The sequence below is a fragment of the Nematostella vectensis genome, chromosome 6, assembly GCF_932526225.1.
Source record: "Nematostella vectensis chromosome 6, jaNemVect1.1, whole genome shotgun sequence".
In the NCBI taxonomy this organism is placed as follows: domain Eukaryota; kingdom Metazoa; phylum Cnidaria; class Anthozoa; order Actiniaria; family Edwardsiidae; genus Nematostella; species Nematostella vectensis.
The window spans coordinates 10,106,711-10,121,526 of record NC_064039.1 but is presented as its reverse complement, the minus strand read 5'-3'; the positions used below and the strand labels follow the sequence as shown (position 1 = coordinate 10,121,526).

Here is a 14,816-nt window from a genome sequence, read left to right as displayed (position 1 = left end):
TAAGGGAGGCTTTCGAAAAACAAAAACATTTTTTTGAAGGGAACCATGATTATAGCCTGATGGAAGACATCTTTTTTGTTCTAAAGATGTTGCCATACCTGTGCCAGGTAGTTGTTTGTACAAAAGAAGCTTGGGATACCTGTGCTGATGGTAATAAGGGCTAGACTTAGAACTGCCACAGGATTCCCAAATATTTGAAAACTTAATGCCTGCATAGAGGCTACCAAAACCAGGGTTACCGTAAGGCAGAGATGAGAAAGAAATACAGTGGAACTCTGCCCTAAGGACACACTGTTAATTAGCACTACCATTGGGAACAGAACTTGCCCTTATTCATGGAGCTCAACTGTAGTGCCCTCACAATTCCCATACACCATGACAACAGTTGTTACTAAGTTCCAAGCTTTTTTGTGGATATGACAGTGTTACACATCCTTGAGGTATTAAAATTGTGACATGATTTCAGAAATGCCCCTCACTTGATAATGGTATCCTTACACATCCTTGAGGTCAGAAATGCTTCTAACTTGATAATGGCGGTCTTCCACAACATTGAAGTATTAGTTAAGTTCTGATATGATTTCAGAAATGCCCCTCACTTGATAATGATTGTCTTACACATTCTTGAGGAAATAAAGTTCTAATATGATCTCAAAAATGCCTCTGACTTGATAATGGTGGTCCTTGAGGTATTAACATCCTGATATTATCTCAGAGATGCCCTTGATGCATCTATGACAGTCTCATGCATCTTTGAGGTATTCACTAAAGTCCTGACTTGATCTTAGAAATGCTTCACACTTGCGCTTGAGCTGTTTGGGAGTATGCTGGTAATAGTTCTCCTTGTCTTTTGACATGGCCTTTGAATACAACGGTGCGTGTGAGAAGGTATACCCAGCAATAGACATAAGAACACAAATGAGCCCAGTTACAATGTTACTAAGGAGTTTACATGTATGGCCCAGACGTTCAGCCTTAATAGAGGACATAATTTATAGGGCATCCTTGGGTACACAATGGGACAAGGTCAGCATGACAAGGCGGGAGAATAAAGTAGCAATGGCACCTACTGCTAGAAACTGTCATTCACACAACTTTATAGTAATCTGTGCAAGAAAAGACACTTCTCAAAAATACCACATTGTGCAAAACAAAAATTAAAAACAAGTGGAACAACAGACTTTCTACTTATTAAAAGTAAAACGCGCTCCTTTCGAATTTACTGACAAGTTGGCTCATGGCAAAAATAAGTTAACATAGATAGAAGGTTTAAACCAAACCAAACCAAAACAACTACAACAGCCTGTTAAGGCCTAGAGTAATGCTGTTCTTTTCAAATGCAAATACATCTAAATGAACAAAGTCAATCATTTTAAGGGTGTGGTAAAAATAATCAGGTAAAATTAATCACTTATGTGTGAAAAAGTGATGTTTTGAGGATGTTCTCCTCAGTTTTGTAGGGTGTCTTGGGCAAGCAGGGCTGTGAAGGGGACTCCTTAATTCTCTACCCCTCCCCTCCCCTATTTCTGGTTCCACTGGATCATGATCCAGGAGGATGAGAGAAAAAAATAATTATTGCTGACCTTGTAGTCTTCACCATGTTTCTGTATCAGTTTCCACACAAACTGAGCCTCCCCAGGTGCAATGCGCCGCTCTTTTTTCACTTCATTTGCTGCAAGGGTCTCAAACTCTATGGCAAAAGGACAAAATAAAGCTTTGAGCAATAAGATAAAAAAAAAGACTTTACTCAAAAACAAGAAAATTTGGGAATTTCACTTATTGCACATTCTTTACAACTTGATTTCCTTGACATTGAGTCCTTATGGAAATTCACACAATAGGTATGTCTTTGTTTCCGATAGTTGATTTCTTACATAAGCTCTGATTGGCTAAAACAAAGTGTGTCTTTTTGTGGGATTCAATGACACACCTCAAATTAATTATAATCAACCCGAAATAATTTCACTAGGATTAAAAAACAATTTCATCATTTATCTGAGAATTCCACTGCATATTTTTTATATATCACACTTGCTACTTTGCGATTCATGCAATATTGTTTGAGTTGTTAGATATACTGTGGGATTTGTTCGTCAATATTGAATTTCTCTATAGAACGTTAGCTTACCTTGTACTACATCGGTAGGTGATTTTTCTACCTCCATTTTTTCATTGTCATCCTCTCTTTTCTTCTGTTGCATCAAATAACAAAAGAATACATTGAGATACTAGAAGAAGTGAGAAAAGTTTAAGATGCCAAATATTAATTCCAACCTTTTTTTGGATTGGTAATGCCATATTGACATCACTCACTAGGCCAAGCTCCTGGAAGTTCTGTTTTAGTGTCTTGCTGTGATCCCAGCGCTTGGATAAGGTAGAGCTTTTAAGTCAAATAAACAAAACAAAGAGGGTTAAAAATCACCAATCTGCAGGCAAGAAGGGTTGACGTTTCACTCTGTGTATTGAGAAGGAAGACAGAACAGATCCTAATGATATATTAAAGAGGCATTATCACCACTTTACTTCCGGAGGGTGATGGAAACCTCAATCAACAAGAGACAAAAGAATATATTAAAATCCACACCATCTTACAGGCCATCCGCTCTAAATTATCAGTCACACCCTCAAAGAAACTTCCAATAGACATACTTCTTTTACAATTTTGAGTTACAGATTTACAGGTGTATAAGCACACCTGCGTATAATCTGCACCCCAGTTTTCAGGGCCTTTAAAAAAAACAAATTCGAAAACCCACGTATAAATAGCACCCCAATAGAAATAGCAAGGAAATGAGAAACAACCAAAAAAGAAACAGAAGTTTCAAGATGAGATAAATGTTCCAATTCACAATTCATCTTATTTATACATAAGTACGTTAAATGCTATTCTACATCTGAAATTGAAAGTGGTAATCACTTTGAACCTCTTAGGCATAAGCAGCGCATCTTAGCACAACTGTAAAGCTGTTATTCTCATCGCTGAACATTTGTATATTTTCACATGGAACATCGAAATGCAAGCTTGTGTTCATTCATGGCAATTAGCACCATTTTGGACGAGGTGCAAAGAGACTGGGTCTAGTAAATATCAACATAGCGGACAAAAAGAAAATCGCGAAGGAAGCATAAGTAATTACTGTTTTTCTGGCGAGCTTTTGGGCTTATTTTCTTACAAAACACATGAAAAGGAAATTAAAGATATTCTTCATTTGGAATTCCTTTTATTATGTTATTTTTAAGCGATTTTGTGACTGTTATAATGGGATCGCCGCATTTTCCTATTGATTTCCACTTTTTATCATACTGAGAACAATGGGTTCCACGTATAATGCCACCCCAAATTTCAAGGTCATTTTTATTTTGTGAGTAAAAAAGTGTGCATTATATTTGGTAAAGTTTCTACTAAGTTCACATATATTCAACAAAGTCAAATTTAGAGCCAGAGAAACACAAAGAAAATATCTATCCGTAGGAATCTAACCTTTTTTAGCAGATGTAAGACGATCTATCACTAAAGTGAAAGTATATGTAACTTGTATTACTGTTATTCATTGTGTGTGTGTTTTTTTTTTTATTGGAGCCCCAATCTTTTTTGAACTAATTTTGCAAATTTGCAAATCCTGCCATATGCCATATACAACAGTTACTTAAAAGTCTCAGAGCATAAAGCAGTTTCTTCCCTTTGCAAATAACAGACAACAAATACAGAAAGGAAAGAGGGGTCTGCTTGCTGAGTGATTTTGAAGAAGATAATGAACTAGGAGTATGAATGAGTTCTCCATGCATTCTGTAAAATTACACTCCGACCATGATCAAAGTTCTAGGCTCTACGTTGGTGAAAGAATCTGTGTATTGTGCACATGTTGCCTCACAAAGCCTTTTTTGCTTGGTAGAATGAATCATGATGAAAGCAGAGTTGAGTGCCTGCATTTTCAGTTTGGATTGCAAGGTACAGAGCGAAATTAAGCTCAAATAACATTTGAATGACACTTCTGAAAACTTTATTAGAGATTATTGTTTGGGTAAGCGACAGTATGTAGAATGCAGCATGTTATTAGAGCCAAAAAAAGGCGAGCGATCATAGGGTGGCCGATAATTGGCAAACAAACCACTCTAAGGTATTTCATCTCAATTGTAGCAATTATTTTTTTTTTAAATATAGGCTGGTTATTATGCCAAACAGTCAAATATCTGTTGTTGAAAATACTGAAAGCGGAATGTTTATTGTTCGCGAGATATTGGGATGAGTATTCTGCATAAAACTACATGTTTTTGTTTGGATTTTACAGTGTCTATATGGCTTTGCACTATATATATTGGCATTTACTCGATAGCGATTTGCTACCAAAATGTTCTTTTGATTATAAATCGAATGGGTAAAAGTTTTAAATCATTGTGTTACTGGCCACGTGTATTCAAAATTTTACTTACTTCATTATCTTTACGATCTTTTTATGCTTCTTTTTCCTTTTCTGGCCCATTCTCGTAGAATTCGGTCTCTTATTACGCCTAGAATGCCTTGCACGTATACCATTCATTCTCTTTTATGACAAAAAAGCGAGATTTTAGGAAATAAACGAGTACTATTTGTGACCAAAAATAATGGCTTCACCAACTGATAACTACCAGGCCTTACTGGTAATTTCCGTGCTAAGCCTGGTAACGAAAACAGGCAACCCAAAGGTAAAACGTCAGAATTTTTTTTCCTATGATTCTTTTATTATGAACCTTCAAATTATTTTCTCCCAAATGTCTTGCCTGATGGATGTAGATGTAGGAACAGAATCGCCAGTAAATTTCCAAATACCTTCAATGTTTGGTCTTTAAAGCCAAAGTGGTCTTTTTTTATTATTTCAGAATTCAGTTCAATACATTTTAGTGTGCTTTAAAATGATTAAATAAACGTGAAGAATGTGCAGTAGCTTTCACGTCAATGCTATAGGCCAGTCTTGGTCCCAACGCGCTCAAAGAGATGTCTATATTTGGTCCATTACTCTTAAGAAAATAGCCAGCTGTGTGTTGCGAAGCAAGAGCCGCCCTCGTAGGATTTGTTTCGCGAGACAACAGCTATACACGTAGGCTTGCGTGGCGTGACCGACTAAGACAGGGCTAGGCACCTGGTTATTGCCTTTTAATGCGTCAGTACCATACCTCTGGTACATTAGTGTTGTGAAGTTTAGATAGCAGTGTTGGGGTCAATAAAATCTCCAGCCTAGCCGTATGCTTTAGCTGCCATACGATGAATGTTTTTTTGGTACTTGCTTCTTTTTTCTTTTTAACTGAAACTAGCTTTGAATCATTCCTGGATTTCTTTTTTACTGAGCATAACTGTTCCGTATGTTCAAGTTTCTCAACAAGCTGACATATGGTGACAAGAGGAGGAATATAGGGTTTTCTTGGCAGTCTCTAGCGTAAACCCCCCCCCCCCCCCCCCCTCACCCTGCTTAAAGGTCCGCTCAGAGCAAACAAAAAAATATAGCTTTTGGCTGGAGATATACCGTGCACATCCATATGTCTTTAAATTAGCAATAAGAATCTTTTTATAATAATTATCTTTATTATTATCGCTATATGTTAAAGAGCACCCTATTAATACAAGATTGGTTACCTAATGTAATAAGCCGAGGAGAGGGGTATACCGGAAATTTGTTCCGCTGAAATGGAAAAACGAACCACCCCGCTCAAAATCCTGGCTACGGGCCTGAATTAAAGGCCTAAAGAGAGAAGTATTTGACGATATTTCAATAAGAAACGAACCCACATTTTGGCTAGCCACATGGGTACTCGCCTGAGCTATGTTTTCAAAAGTTTATTTATCCAAAGCCAAACTCCTGATGTGATTTTTTAGCAATTGACAAGTGGAACTATGCCAGGCGGACTCCCACTAAGCGGCTCACGACTCAGTGACGGCTGAGCCGTATCTTTATTGTTCAAAACTAGCTAAGAGTATATAGGCTGGAAGAAGATTGAATTTGTTCGCGCTGTGAGCTAATAATTACCGCGGCATGATAGAAAGAAAAGAATCACTAAAACCATGACAACCGTTCGAGCCTTCGTGGGCTTTGTGTTTTCCTCGCTTGTCTGATCGGAGCGTGTAGTTTACAAAGGGGAGTGTCGAATTTGCGATCTCCTATGTGACTACAGTTAATAGCACCTTAGAGTTCAGCAAGACCGCCACTTATTGAATCGTTCGGATTTCATAACAGGGTGATAAGATCACAGTATCCATAAACTGGTACGGTTCGCGAGGAGTGGGCGGGGAATCATAGGGTGTTTTTACGCGAGCTGGAATTGGCTAATTACAGGATTCAATTTAAGGCGATAAGCCCTTTAAAAAAACATCAAACAAAACAGGACACATAAAAAACCTTTAGACACTCTCCATTTAAGTGCTTTGAAAACGTTTCCATTTTACTCGACTGTTCGTATATTTGTGTTTTATTTGCATTTATATAATTAATATATAACAAAGTTTCCTGTTGCTATGACACATACGTTCAACATAAAGTATGCGGGAAATGCAAGAATAGCATGATTTCGTCCTTTAACTACTATCTTAGAACCCGCAGAGAATACTGTCTCAAGCAAGACAAAAACATTGCGATAACGGGGGTAATATCAAAGACATCAAAGCACAGATAGAATAACACCGTCTTTCATATTCTCGTTACTCTCTCTCTCTCTCTCTCTCTCTCTCTCTCTCTCTGTTTCATATTTTGCAAATATTAAGTGGTGGAATATAAATAAGTTGTTAAAGAGCAATCATATGGTTTACAGACATTTAATAAATCGAGTATTCAGTTTTCATACATAAAGCACTATGTGGAGATTGATTTATATTCATTTTCATATTCATTTATTTCTAAACACAGCAGTTGTTCTAAGCTACGTGTGACAACAACAAATAGAAAAAACGTTTCTCGATTACATAAATGAAAAAGTAAGTCTTTTTAAAGGGATAGTTGACCGTATCTTTTTCTCTTGTCATATGTGAATTAGCAAATCTCGAAAAATATTGGGCATAAAATATCGCCACAATAAATTTCCAAAATTATAAGGAAATGACCAGTAGGAGCTTAGTTACGCCCCCGATATTCTAATGTTCTGTATCTTGGCCAGAAAAAAATATTTCTAAACCTGCTACAGCTCTGACACCAGTAAATCTCATCGGTTGTCTACGCCTAAAGAGACCACGTTTCACATTCAAATGCTTTTTAGTCGTTTTATAAATATGCTATTCTTTCCGCGCCATTCAGAATGTTTGCTTAGCAATAAAAAAAGTCAGACGGTGGACGTCTGACAGAGGACATATAGCCGGGTTGCTATGTCTACCAGACACTACCTAAAACTGCCGATAAGATGTTTGTTCTTTTGTCACCTCAATTTGTAATTTTCAACGAAAACTCACGCCTCCCTATAATTTTATAAACGGTAGAAAGTGTGAGTGATGTGTTTCAAAGTTGGGTCTATACTCAGCGGTTTAGCCTCTAACCGACAGTCGTAGATTTTGAAATATTCATCACTTTTAAGTGACTATTGATTGCAAATAAAACCTAATGGTAAGCAATCAACCAGCGTCAATCTGACATTTCTATTAATAAAGACTTAAAGCCAAAGGAGAAACTCTGATAGGACTATCGCACTCTCTCAGATTAATGTTTTTTGCGCAATTCAACATTTTACCCAAATAACAAATATCACGGCATTTGATATATTTTACGGCATCGTTTTCACGATTTTCAAATACAAATTAGGAATGAGAATTTAATAATGCAACCAGATGTTCTGTGGCGCTATTTAGATGCGATGGTTGACAAACATAATTTAAGTATTCAGTGAACAAGGTTTTTCGGTGAGCCAACAACCAGTTATAGAAAAAATCCAACATGAACTCATCATATGCCCAAACAAACGCATGTGTGAACAAGATGCGTAACTGGCCCTTTAAGAAACAGTTTTTTGTATCACTTGGCCCCTTTGGACGAACATAAGGATTTCTCATGTAGATTAAATGTTTAGGGGAAAACAGGTTAATGTAATGAACCCTGCATTATGTGAAAAAATGACTACAACCGATTTGATTCGGATTTGAATGATATATGAAAACTGCTTTATATCAGACTAGGCGTGTTTGTTTTGGAGCTGCAATTATACACACAATTTTAACTTAAGAAAAATAATTTAATAACATTTTGGCCGAGCCTCTCTGAAATGAACCCATTCAGAAAGATTTGGAACATCCTATCCACAAAATGAAAACGAAAACCGTGTTAGACTGACTATGGTAATCTTACCAAAAATATTCATTTAAAGATTTGAAATAAGAAAAGCTCTTTTCTATATTTGCATCGAAGGTGGGCGATTTAGGAAACAATTATTTGACAATTCGGCTCAGCAAAAAATACGAAGTCGTTTTTACTATCTTGAAATTCCTCACAAACTCTGATTTTTTTCTTTTTCTTCTTCTTTACTTTTCTTTGGTATAAAAGCACAGAACTTAAATCTTCATATTATTATAATGCTATGTAGAGCTTTTTATTAGGCGTGTAATTGTAGGCCTCTGCTGTTTGAAATATTTTTTTAACGGGGTGAAAGATCTTATAAATGTTGAAGATAAATAACGAGAAAAATGGGAATGTAAAAAAAATTCGTAAATGTACTTGAAACTTCTAGCTTAAGTTCCAGTCTTCAATAGATAATGCAATTGCAATTGCAGAGGAGCTTTGTTAAGTTTCCTCTCACTGGTTTGCGCATCGGGGAGCTTGGTTGATAAAAATACCAAGCTTCTCGTTTGAGGTAATTCAATTCAACAGCTATTTGTATTATTCGACAGATTATTGTGCTTTATATTTTCATACTTTCAATGATTTAACTCTAAAAATCCTTCAGTATTATGATACTATGCTACTCGAATAGGCGAGAGAACATATAGGACATCTTAGAATATCCTCAAAATCCTGGAGCCTACGAGATTAATGATTCGCAAACTTATTGGCGAGCGATCAGATGAACTCGGAAAGGCTTCATGATGCGTGTCTACGCGGTTTCCAATTCCTCTCGCATGAAGTCTTGTTTGTCTCAATTAAAATGGGAAAACGGCTCAAAGGGTGTTGTATTCTAACTTTTGTCTTTGTTGATGAATAATTAAGACAGGAATTTAGAGTGGACGCACAGCTTTCACCCTTGAATTATAAAGTCTTCTGGGCAAAACCCCATCCCACATCTTGCAATTTCACCCCTAAAAAAACACAAATAAAAACACAATAAATAAAGATGAAACATGAAAAAAACTTTAAGATGGAAAACAAGCATGTTTGTCAAAGAGCAGAATATGTATTAAAACCATCTGTCATTCGAGCTAACAAAATCAAAAACACATATTAGCTTTAGCGACACGCGTTAAAGATATAAGCTATACAACAAAGCGACGCACAAAATTGAAATGGTTAATAACAATGCAATAAAGGATCTCTAAAATAACGTCTCTTGCGGGCTATTAAAACAAACCCGACAATAATGATCGAATAAACCTTTAATAGATGAAGTCCTACCTATCTTTTTCGTACCTTATTGGTTCATACTGCCTTTTTTCATTCGCTAAATGTATATTTTTCATTTCTATGCAGTCCTGCATTTTTTTAGGATAACATTTTAAGACAGGAAAATATGGAAATAATCAAAAAGTGTGAACAAAGGCGCGTGTGTAGAGTGTTTGCAAACTTTTATATGAAAAACAATTGAGGCTTTTTGGAATCTGTTTAAGCGTACTGATAGCCTTTTAAACGTCGATGCGATGAAAATAAATTAAAGATCGTCTAGAACACATGCCGAGGTAAGGTCAAGCATCGCGATGTCAACCTGAAAATCCCTCAAGTTCATGTGGAATTACAAATTGCGCGAATAGGAAAAAAAAACAAGAATCAAAACTGAGAATTCTGTAAACGCATGTGACCAGCTTGTATATTGAAACTTAATTACCGACGGATCTTTCAACTGTTAAAACTGGGGTTTATTTGTTCTCTAAAAAGGGGAAGTTTTTGTATTTAAATGATAGAGGAACAACACGGCATATTTTAATTGGTGGCGCTAACTGCTATGAATTTGAATACCTGAGCGGAATGGGTCCAGAGACATAAGATATATTTTATCAGTTTATCTGAAACTACTTTTAGAATTTGGGCGTTTCATGCAATTAGCAGCAAAATAGATATTGTATAGTTTTGCGCGAGTAGCCATGGGGAAGCCTTTGAAGTGCTTGTTTGCAGCGTTGGGAAACCGTTTCAATGCCGCTTTTATTTTATTGGCTCGATTCCAGTAGATCACATTTTGATTGGCAGTAATCAGCCTTATCTTATTGGTTTGCTCACAGCATGACAAACAAGCCGGCATAAAAGAGAAAAATATCTTGAACGGGACACCTTTGAGTGGACCAAGCATTGCAAATTCACAAAGCTCACGCAGGGAAGACTTCCTTAAAACGACTTGGATAAGGTACATATATACACGCCATTACACAGTGTTCATGTTGAAGTTAGGAAAATACACTTTAAAGATCCCTTCTGTCTACACTACCTTAAAATTAGCTATCTTTGAAAATATTTGTTAAACGCAAACGGAATTGAATTGATACCTCTTCTATCGAAGAATACAATGCTAAGAATAAGTTAAATGATTTCATACGCATATTCACTATTTTTTTTTTCAGGGATTGAAGTCTGTTTTTCTGACTTTCTACTAGACATAACATTCTACAAGATCCTAAAACGTTTGGTACGTGGAATAGAAGACGTTTCTAAAAGCGAAAAAATAACTTAAATTAACTTGAAAGGGACTACAAACTTTGAACCGGATCATTTTGTTCAAACCAACATAAATAAAAAGGATCTTTTGGGATGCTGCCATGATATGTTATTACAACATCGAGATGTTCATATACAGAAAAAAAAGGACCTCGCGTGCTTTGAACTATAAGAAACAAGGTCTGCGCCCTTTTAATTTCACAAGCTGTTGTTATAGGAAATGTGATAAAAGGTTGGATGCACTTTCTTAAGTCGCTATTGTTATTTGCTCTTAACTAAATATAGTTAGTGGATTGAAATAAAACTGACAAAAGCTAAATATAAAGAATAAAGCCTTCACTTACATTTGAAAAAAATCTAAAGCATTTAGTATTCGCTAGCGAGAGATGAAAATCCTCTAACAAACCCTGTTGTACTGCAAAGGCTATTTTCACAAATATAGCAGCATATTTCCGGTGTGTTATTTCTGTTAGCAGATCTTTAGACTTTACACGATTAAAGTATGTTTGGCTTTGTTATATTATGTGTCTGAGAGATATAATGGCAAAACTTTTTTTGTAGCTTTTCTGGAAAGAACAACTGAAAAATTTTCCTATCAGCAATAGTGGATGTAGAGTTATTTAAAATACAATTTTTGTTCCATAGAAAAACTTACCCGAGGAAAAATGATTTTAATACGAGTCTTAAAGCTTGATATTTTATTTTTGCTTCTGATTCGTTCATCCTTTTGATTTACCAAGAGGATATTCGTGATCACCACTGTACTTAAACATTAATTGCTTTTAGCAAAAACAACTACAAAACTACAGGCCTTTGCAAGACGTTCTACTAACAAGCCAGCAGTATACTCTGTGATGTTGCTGTCTCAAAACCTCGCCCAAGATTTTTGTAATCCTTCAGTTTTTTTATTATTTTATTTCAAAGAACCTTTTTCGTGGGGGTTCCACACACGCCAATAACTACCAAGTATTATATAACGTTTCAGACAAACGTATTTTCGTTTTAATGACAGAAATATGCACAAAGATACTCAATATCTATTAATCACCATTACAAAACTGCTAGTATGCCTTTTTTTCATTTTCATCCTTTTTTTTAACAAAAAGTTCATTTGTGTTATTTTCGAAAGAACTTATAATTTGGTGAGTGCGCAGAGGGCGGAATGAATACAATGAACGATTATTCCGCCTAAGCATCCTTCAAACTAACAACATCCTAAGTGGCTAACAGTCCGACACGAATTGTTAATGACGTATTTTTGTGGTTTATTCGTAGAGCCCTCCGGTGGAGTCTTGAACAGGATGTTGTCGGCGAACTCGTGGGTAAAGAATACAAGCTATGAGAGTTGCGTAAGCGTAAGCGAGCACAAGAGAGTTGAAAACGTACGGGAGGGAGCACAACATGAAATTGCCGACTCAATAATAGAAGACAAATTGAACCATACGATGCCATGCGACAGCCACAGACTTCGCACCAACTTTGGGATTATGTCTCCTTTGAAAAGCGTCAGCAAACACAAGAAAGAGGAACAAGAAAGAAGTTGGAATCATGTGATGAAAGAAACGTGCAACAAGGCGAGCATGGAGAGATATTTGCGCCCGTTTGAGGGTCGAAGAGGGCGTGTGGGTTATCCGTATCTATATAGAGGCCTCTCTAGCGAGGATTATCATTCATTCATGGAAGAGGAATCCCTGATTAGATTTCATCGTGCCCAAAGTTACCACGAACTCTTAAGCTCAGCGAAGAGTCTTAATATCGAAAAGAGTCTTAGAAAGAACTTGGGTACAATTCCTTTGTATCCATATAGGAATTGCTACAACGAAGACCCCAGATATCTTGAAATCCGCGCTGAGGAATTAGAAGCACGAAGGGCCCACAGAGAGCAATATCTGCGACACAGTCTGTACTACAGTGATCCAGCCTTGGTGTCTTACGGTTTGCTGTCAGAGCAAGCTCAAAGATACAACACCTTCGGTAAGACCTCACACCCCTCTGAATACAATACTGGGCTACTTCACTGTGGGATAGAAGACGATAAGGAATACTGTGATGGGGGGAAACATCCGGATAGAGCGCAAGGCTCTAGCTACCTTTATTATGGTGCTATGGAAACAGAGGCGAGATCACATGTGACGGATAAAACGCCTTTCATGACCGCGACGGCTCCTGTCTTGTTTAGGAGCCTGGCGAGCACGAAGGGTGTAGAACACGACCAATCCCAAATACTGGTAGTACCAGCCCAGTCCGAGGAGGAACAAGGAATAAGGAAAAGATCGGGTTACAAGAGTGAAGAGATGAAGTACGTGGAGGCACTGGATGAGTCTCCTGATAGGCCAATATCAAGGAAGGTGGAGAAAAGGAAAGCTACAAGTAAGAGTAATCAGGGTGTGAGAAAAGCCGAGGAAAAAGGTACGCATCAGATAGATGTACAAGTGATGGAATCAACGGACATCCCTCAGTGTCACGCGACGAATGCTATCGCGGGGGAAGATGTAAAAGCAAAGAAGGAGGATACCGAAGATGGCAAAATTGTGTGTACCGTGTGCAAGAAGACCTTCAACAGAGCGTCCAACCTATACACGCACATGCGTACTCACTCGTCCAACAAGCCCCACGCCTGCGAATTCTGCAGTAAGCGGTTTCACCAGAAGGCGGACTTGCGGATACATCGATACATTCACACTGGAGAAAAACCGCACAAGTGCAAGAAATGCGGGCGCGCATTCAAGCAGTTGACGCACCTCAAGTACCATATGCGCACGCACAGTGACGTCAGAATGTACAAGTGTCCTTACTGCGACAAAGGATTCAACCAAAAGAGCAACCTACAGGCGCATATATTTGGCCATACTGGTCAGCGGCCACACAAGTGTGACGTTTGTGGGAAAGGGTTCACGCTTGCCTCGACTCTGAACACTCACAAGAGAACGCACCTTCCTAGCAAACCATTCAAGTGCACTTACTGTGACAAGGCCTTCTATCAGAAGAACGCGTTGAAGATGCACCACATGTCTACTCACCCCTACTCCTCTGGGGTCTGTGTGGCATGAAGAAACACCCCTTTACTACTTTGAAGTTTGTGCTGAAATAAAAAGTTACACTGTACTTCTTTGTTTGCGCTAAAAACGTAAGCGTCCAACCTCATGATCTAATTTTCATTGATACCTACGCCTGTGTATATAGTCTACGTATTGAATTGCTTTACTCTCACTCAAATCAATAATACATTCACTCCATTAGCTTAACTCAATACCGTCCAAAAGTTAGCAACTCACATAACTTAGCAACTAAGTTAGCACATAGGTTAGCAACTCACATAACAACTTAAATATTGTAATAAGAATAATTGTTTCATTTCACAAAAACGAAAAGATAAGGCATTCTATTCCAAAATCGTACATTGCAAATATCGCTCGTAAAATTAAAAATGATTATTTCAATTTAAAACTAAATATGACATCAATACCTGTTGTAGTGTATGTGAAAGGGACGGGACTAAGAGGTCGGGGTGTGTGTTGTTAGGGACGGGACTAAGGGGTCGAGGTGTGTCTTGTTAGGGACGGGACTAAGAGGTCGAGGTGTGTGTTGTTAGGGACGGGACTAAGAGGTCGGGGTGTGTGTTGATAGGGGCGTGACTAAGAGGTCGGGGTGTGTTCTAAGGGGAGGGACTAAGAGGTCGAGGTGTGTGTTGTCAGGGGCGTGACTAAGAGGTCGGGGTGTGTGTTGTTAGGGACGGGACTAAGGGGTCGAGGTGTGTCTTGTTAGGGACGGGACTAAGAGGTCGAGGTGTGTGTTGTTAGGGACGGGACTAAGAGGTCAGGGTGTGTGTTGTAAGGGGCGGGACTAAGAGGTCGAGGTGTGTGTTGTAAAGGGAGGGACTAAGAGGTCGAGGTGTGTGTTGTCAGGGGCGTGACTAAGAGGTCGGGGTGTGTGTTGTTAGGGGCGTGACTAAGAGGTCGGGGTGTGTGTTGTTAGGGGCGTGACTAAGAGGTCGGGGTGTGTGTTGTAAGGGGCGTG

At 38.0% G+C, this 14,816-nt stretch overlaps 2 protein-coding genes across 2 annotated transcripts; one reads left to right on the top strand and one right to left on the bottom strand.

Moving 5' to 3' along the window:
- Positions 1-388: 388 nt before the first annotated feature.
- Positions 389-4,652, bottom strand: LOC5519893 (nucleolar protein 16). Its single transcript, XM_001639630.3, has 5 exons — positions 4,432-4,652; positions 2,275-2,380; positions 2,129-2,192; positions 1,584-1,690; positions 389-860 (listed from the first exon to the last, which is right to left on the bottom strand). The coding sequence occupies exons 1-5, from the start codon at positions 4,536-4,538 to the stop codon at positions 744-746; spliced, it is 501 nt and encodes a 166-aa protein (XP_001639680.3). The 5' UTR covers positions 4,539-4,652; the 3' UTR covers positions 389-743.
- A 5,693-nt stretch (positions 4,653-10,345) lies between these two features.
- Positions 10,346-14,262, top strand: LOC5519892 (zinc finger protein 567). Its single transcript, XM_001639717.3, has 2 exons — positions 10,346-10,491; positions 12,075-14,262. Exon 2 carries the CDS (start codon positions 12,101-12,103, stop codon positions 13,847-13,849), a length of 1,749 nt encoding a protein of 582 aa, XP_001639767.3. The 5' UTR covers positions 10,346-10,491; positions 12,075-12,100; the 3' UTR covers positions 13,850-14,262.
- The last annotated feature ends 554 nt before the right edge of the window (positions 14,263-14,816 follow it).

What these genes read in the sequence shown, in the direction of transcription:
- LOC5519893 (XM_001639630.3), bottom strand. Translation starts at nt 4,538, where the DNA reads ATGAATGGTATACGTGCAAGGCATTCTAGGCGTAATAAGAGACCGAAT. An exon ending in CATTACCAATCCAAAAAAAG is followed by an intron (nt 2,193 to 2,274) that starts GTTGGAATTAAT and finishes TTGATGCAACAG; the next exon opens with AAGAAAAGAGAGGATGACAA. An exon ending in AACATGGTGAAGACTACAAG is followed by an intron (nt 861 to 1,583) that starts GTCAGCAATAAT and finishes TTGTATTCAAAG; the next exon opens with GCCATGTCAAAAGACAAGGA.
- LOC5519892 (XM_001639717.3), top strand. Translation starts at nt 12,101, where the DNA reads ATGTTGTCGGCGAACTCGTGGGTAAAGAATACAAGCTATGAGAGTTGC.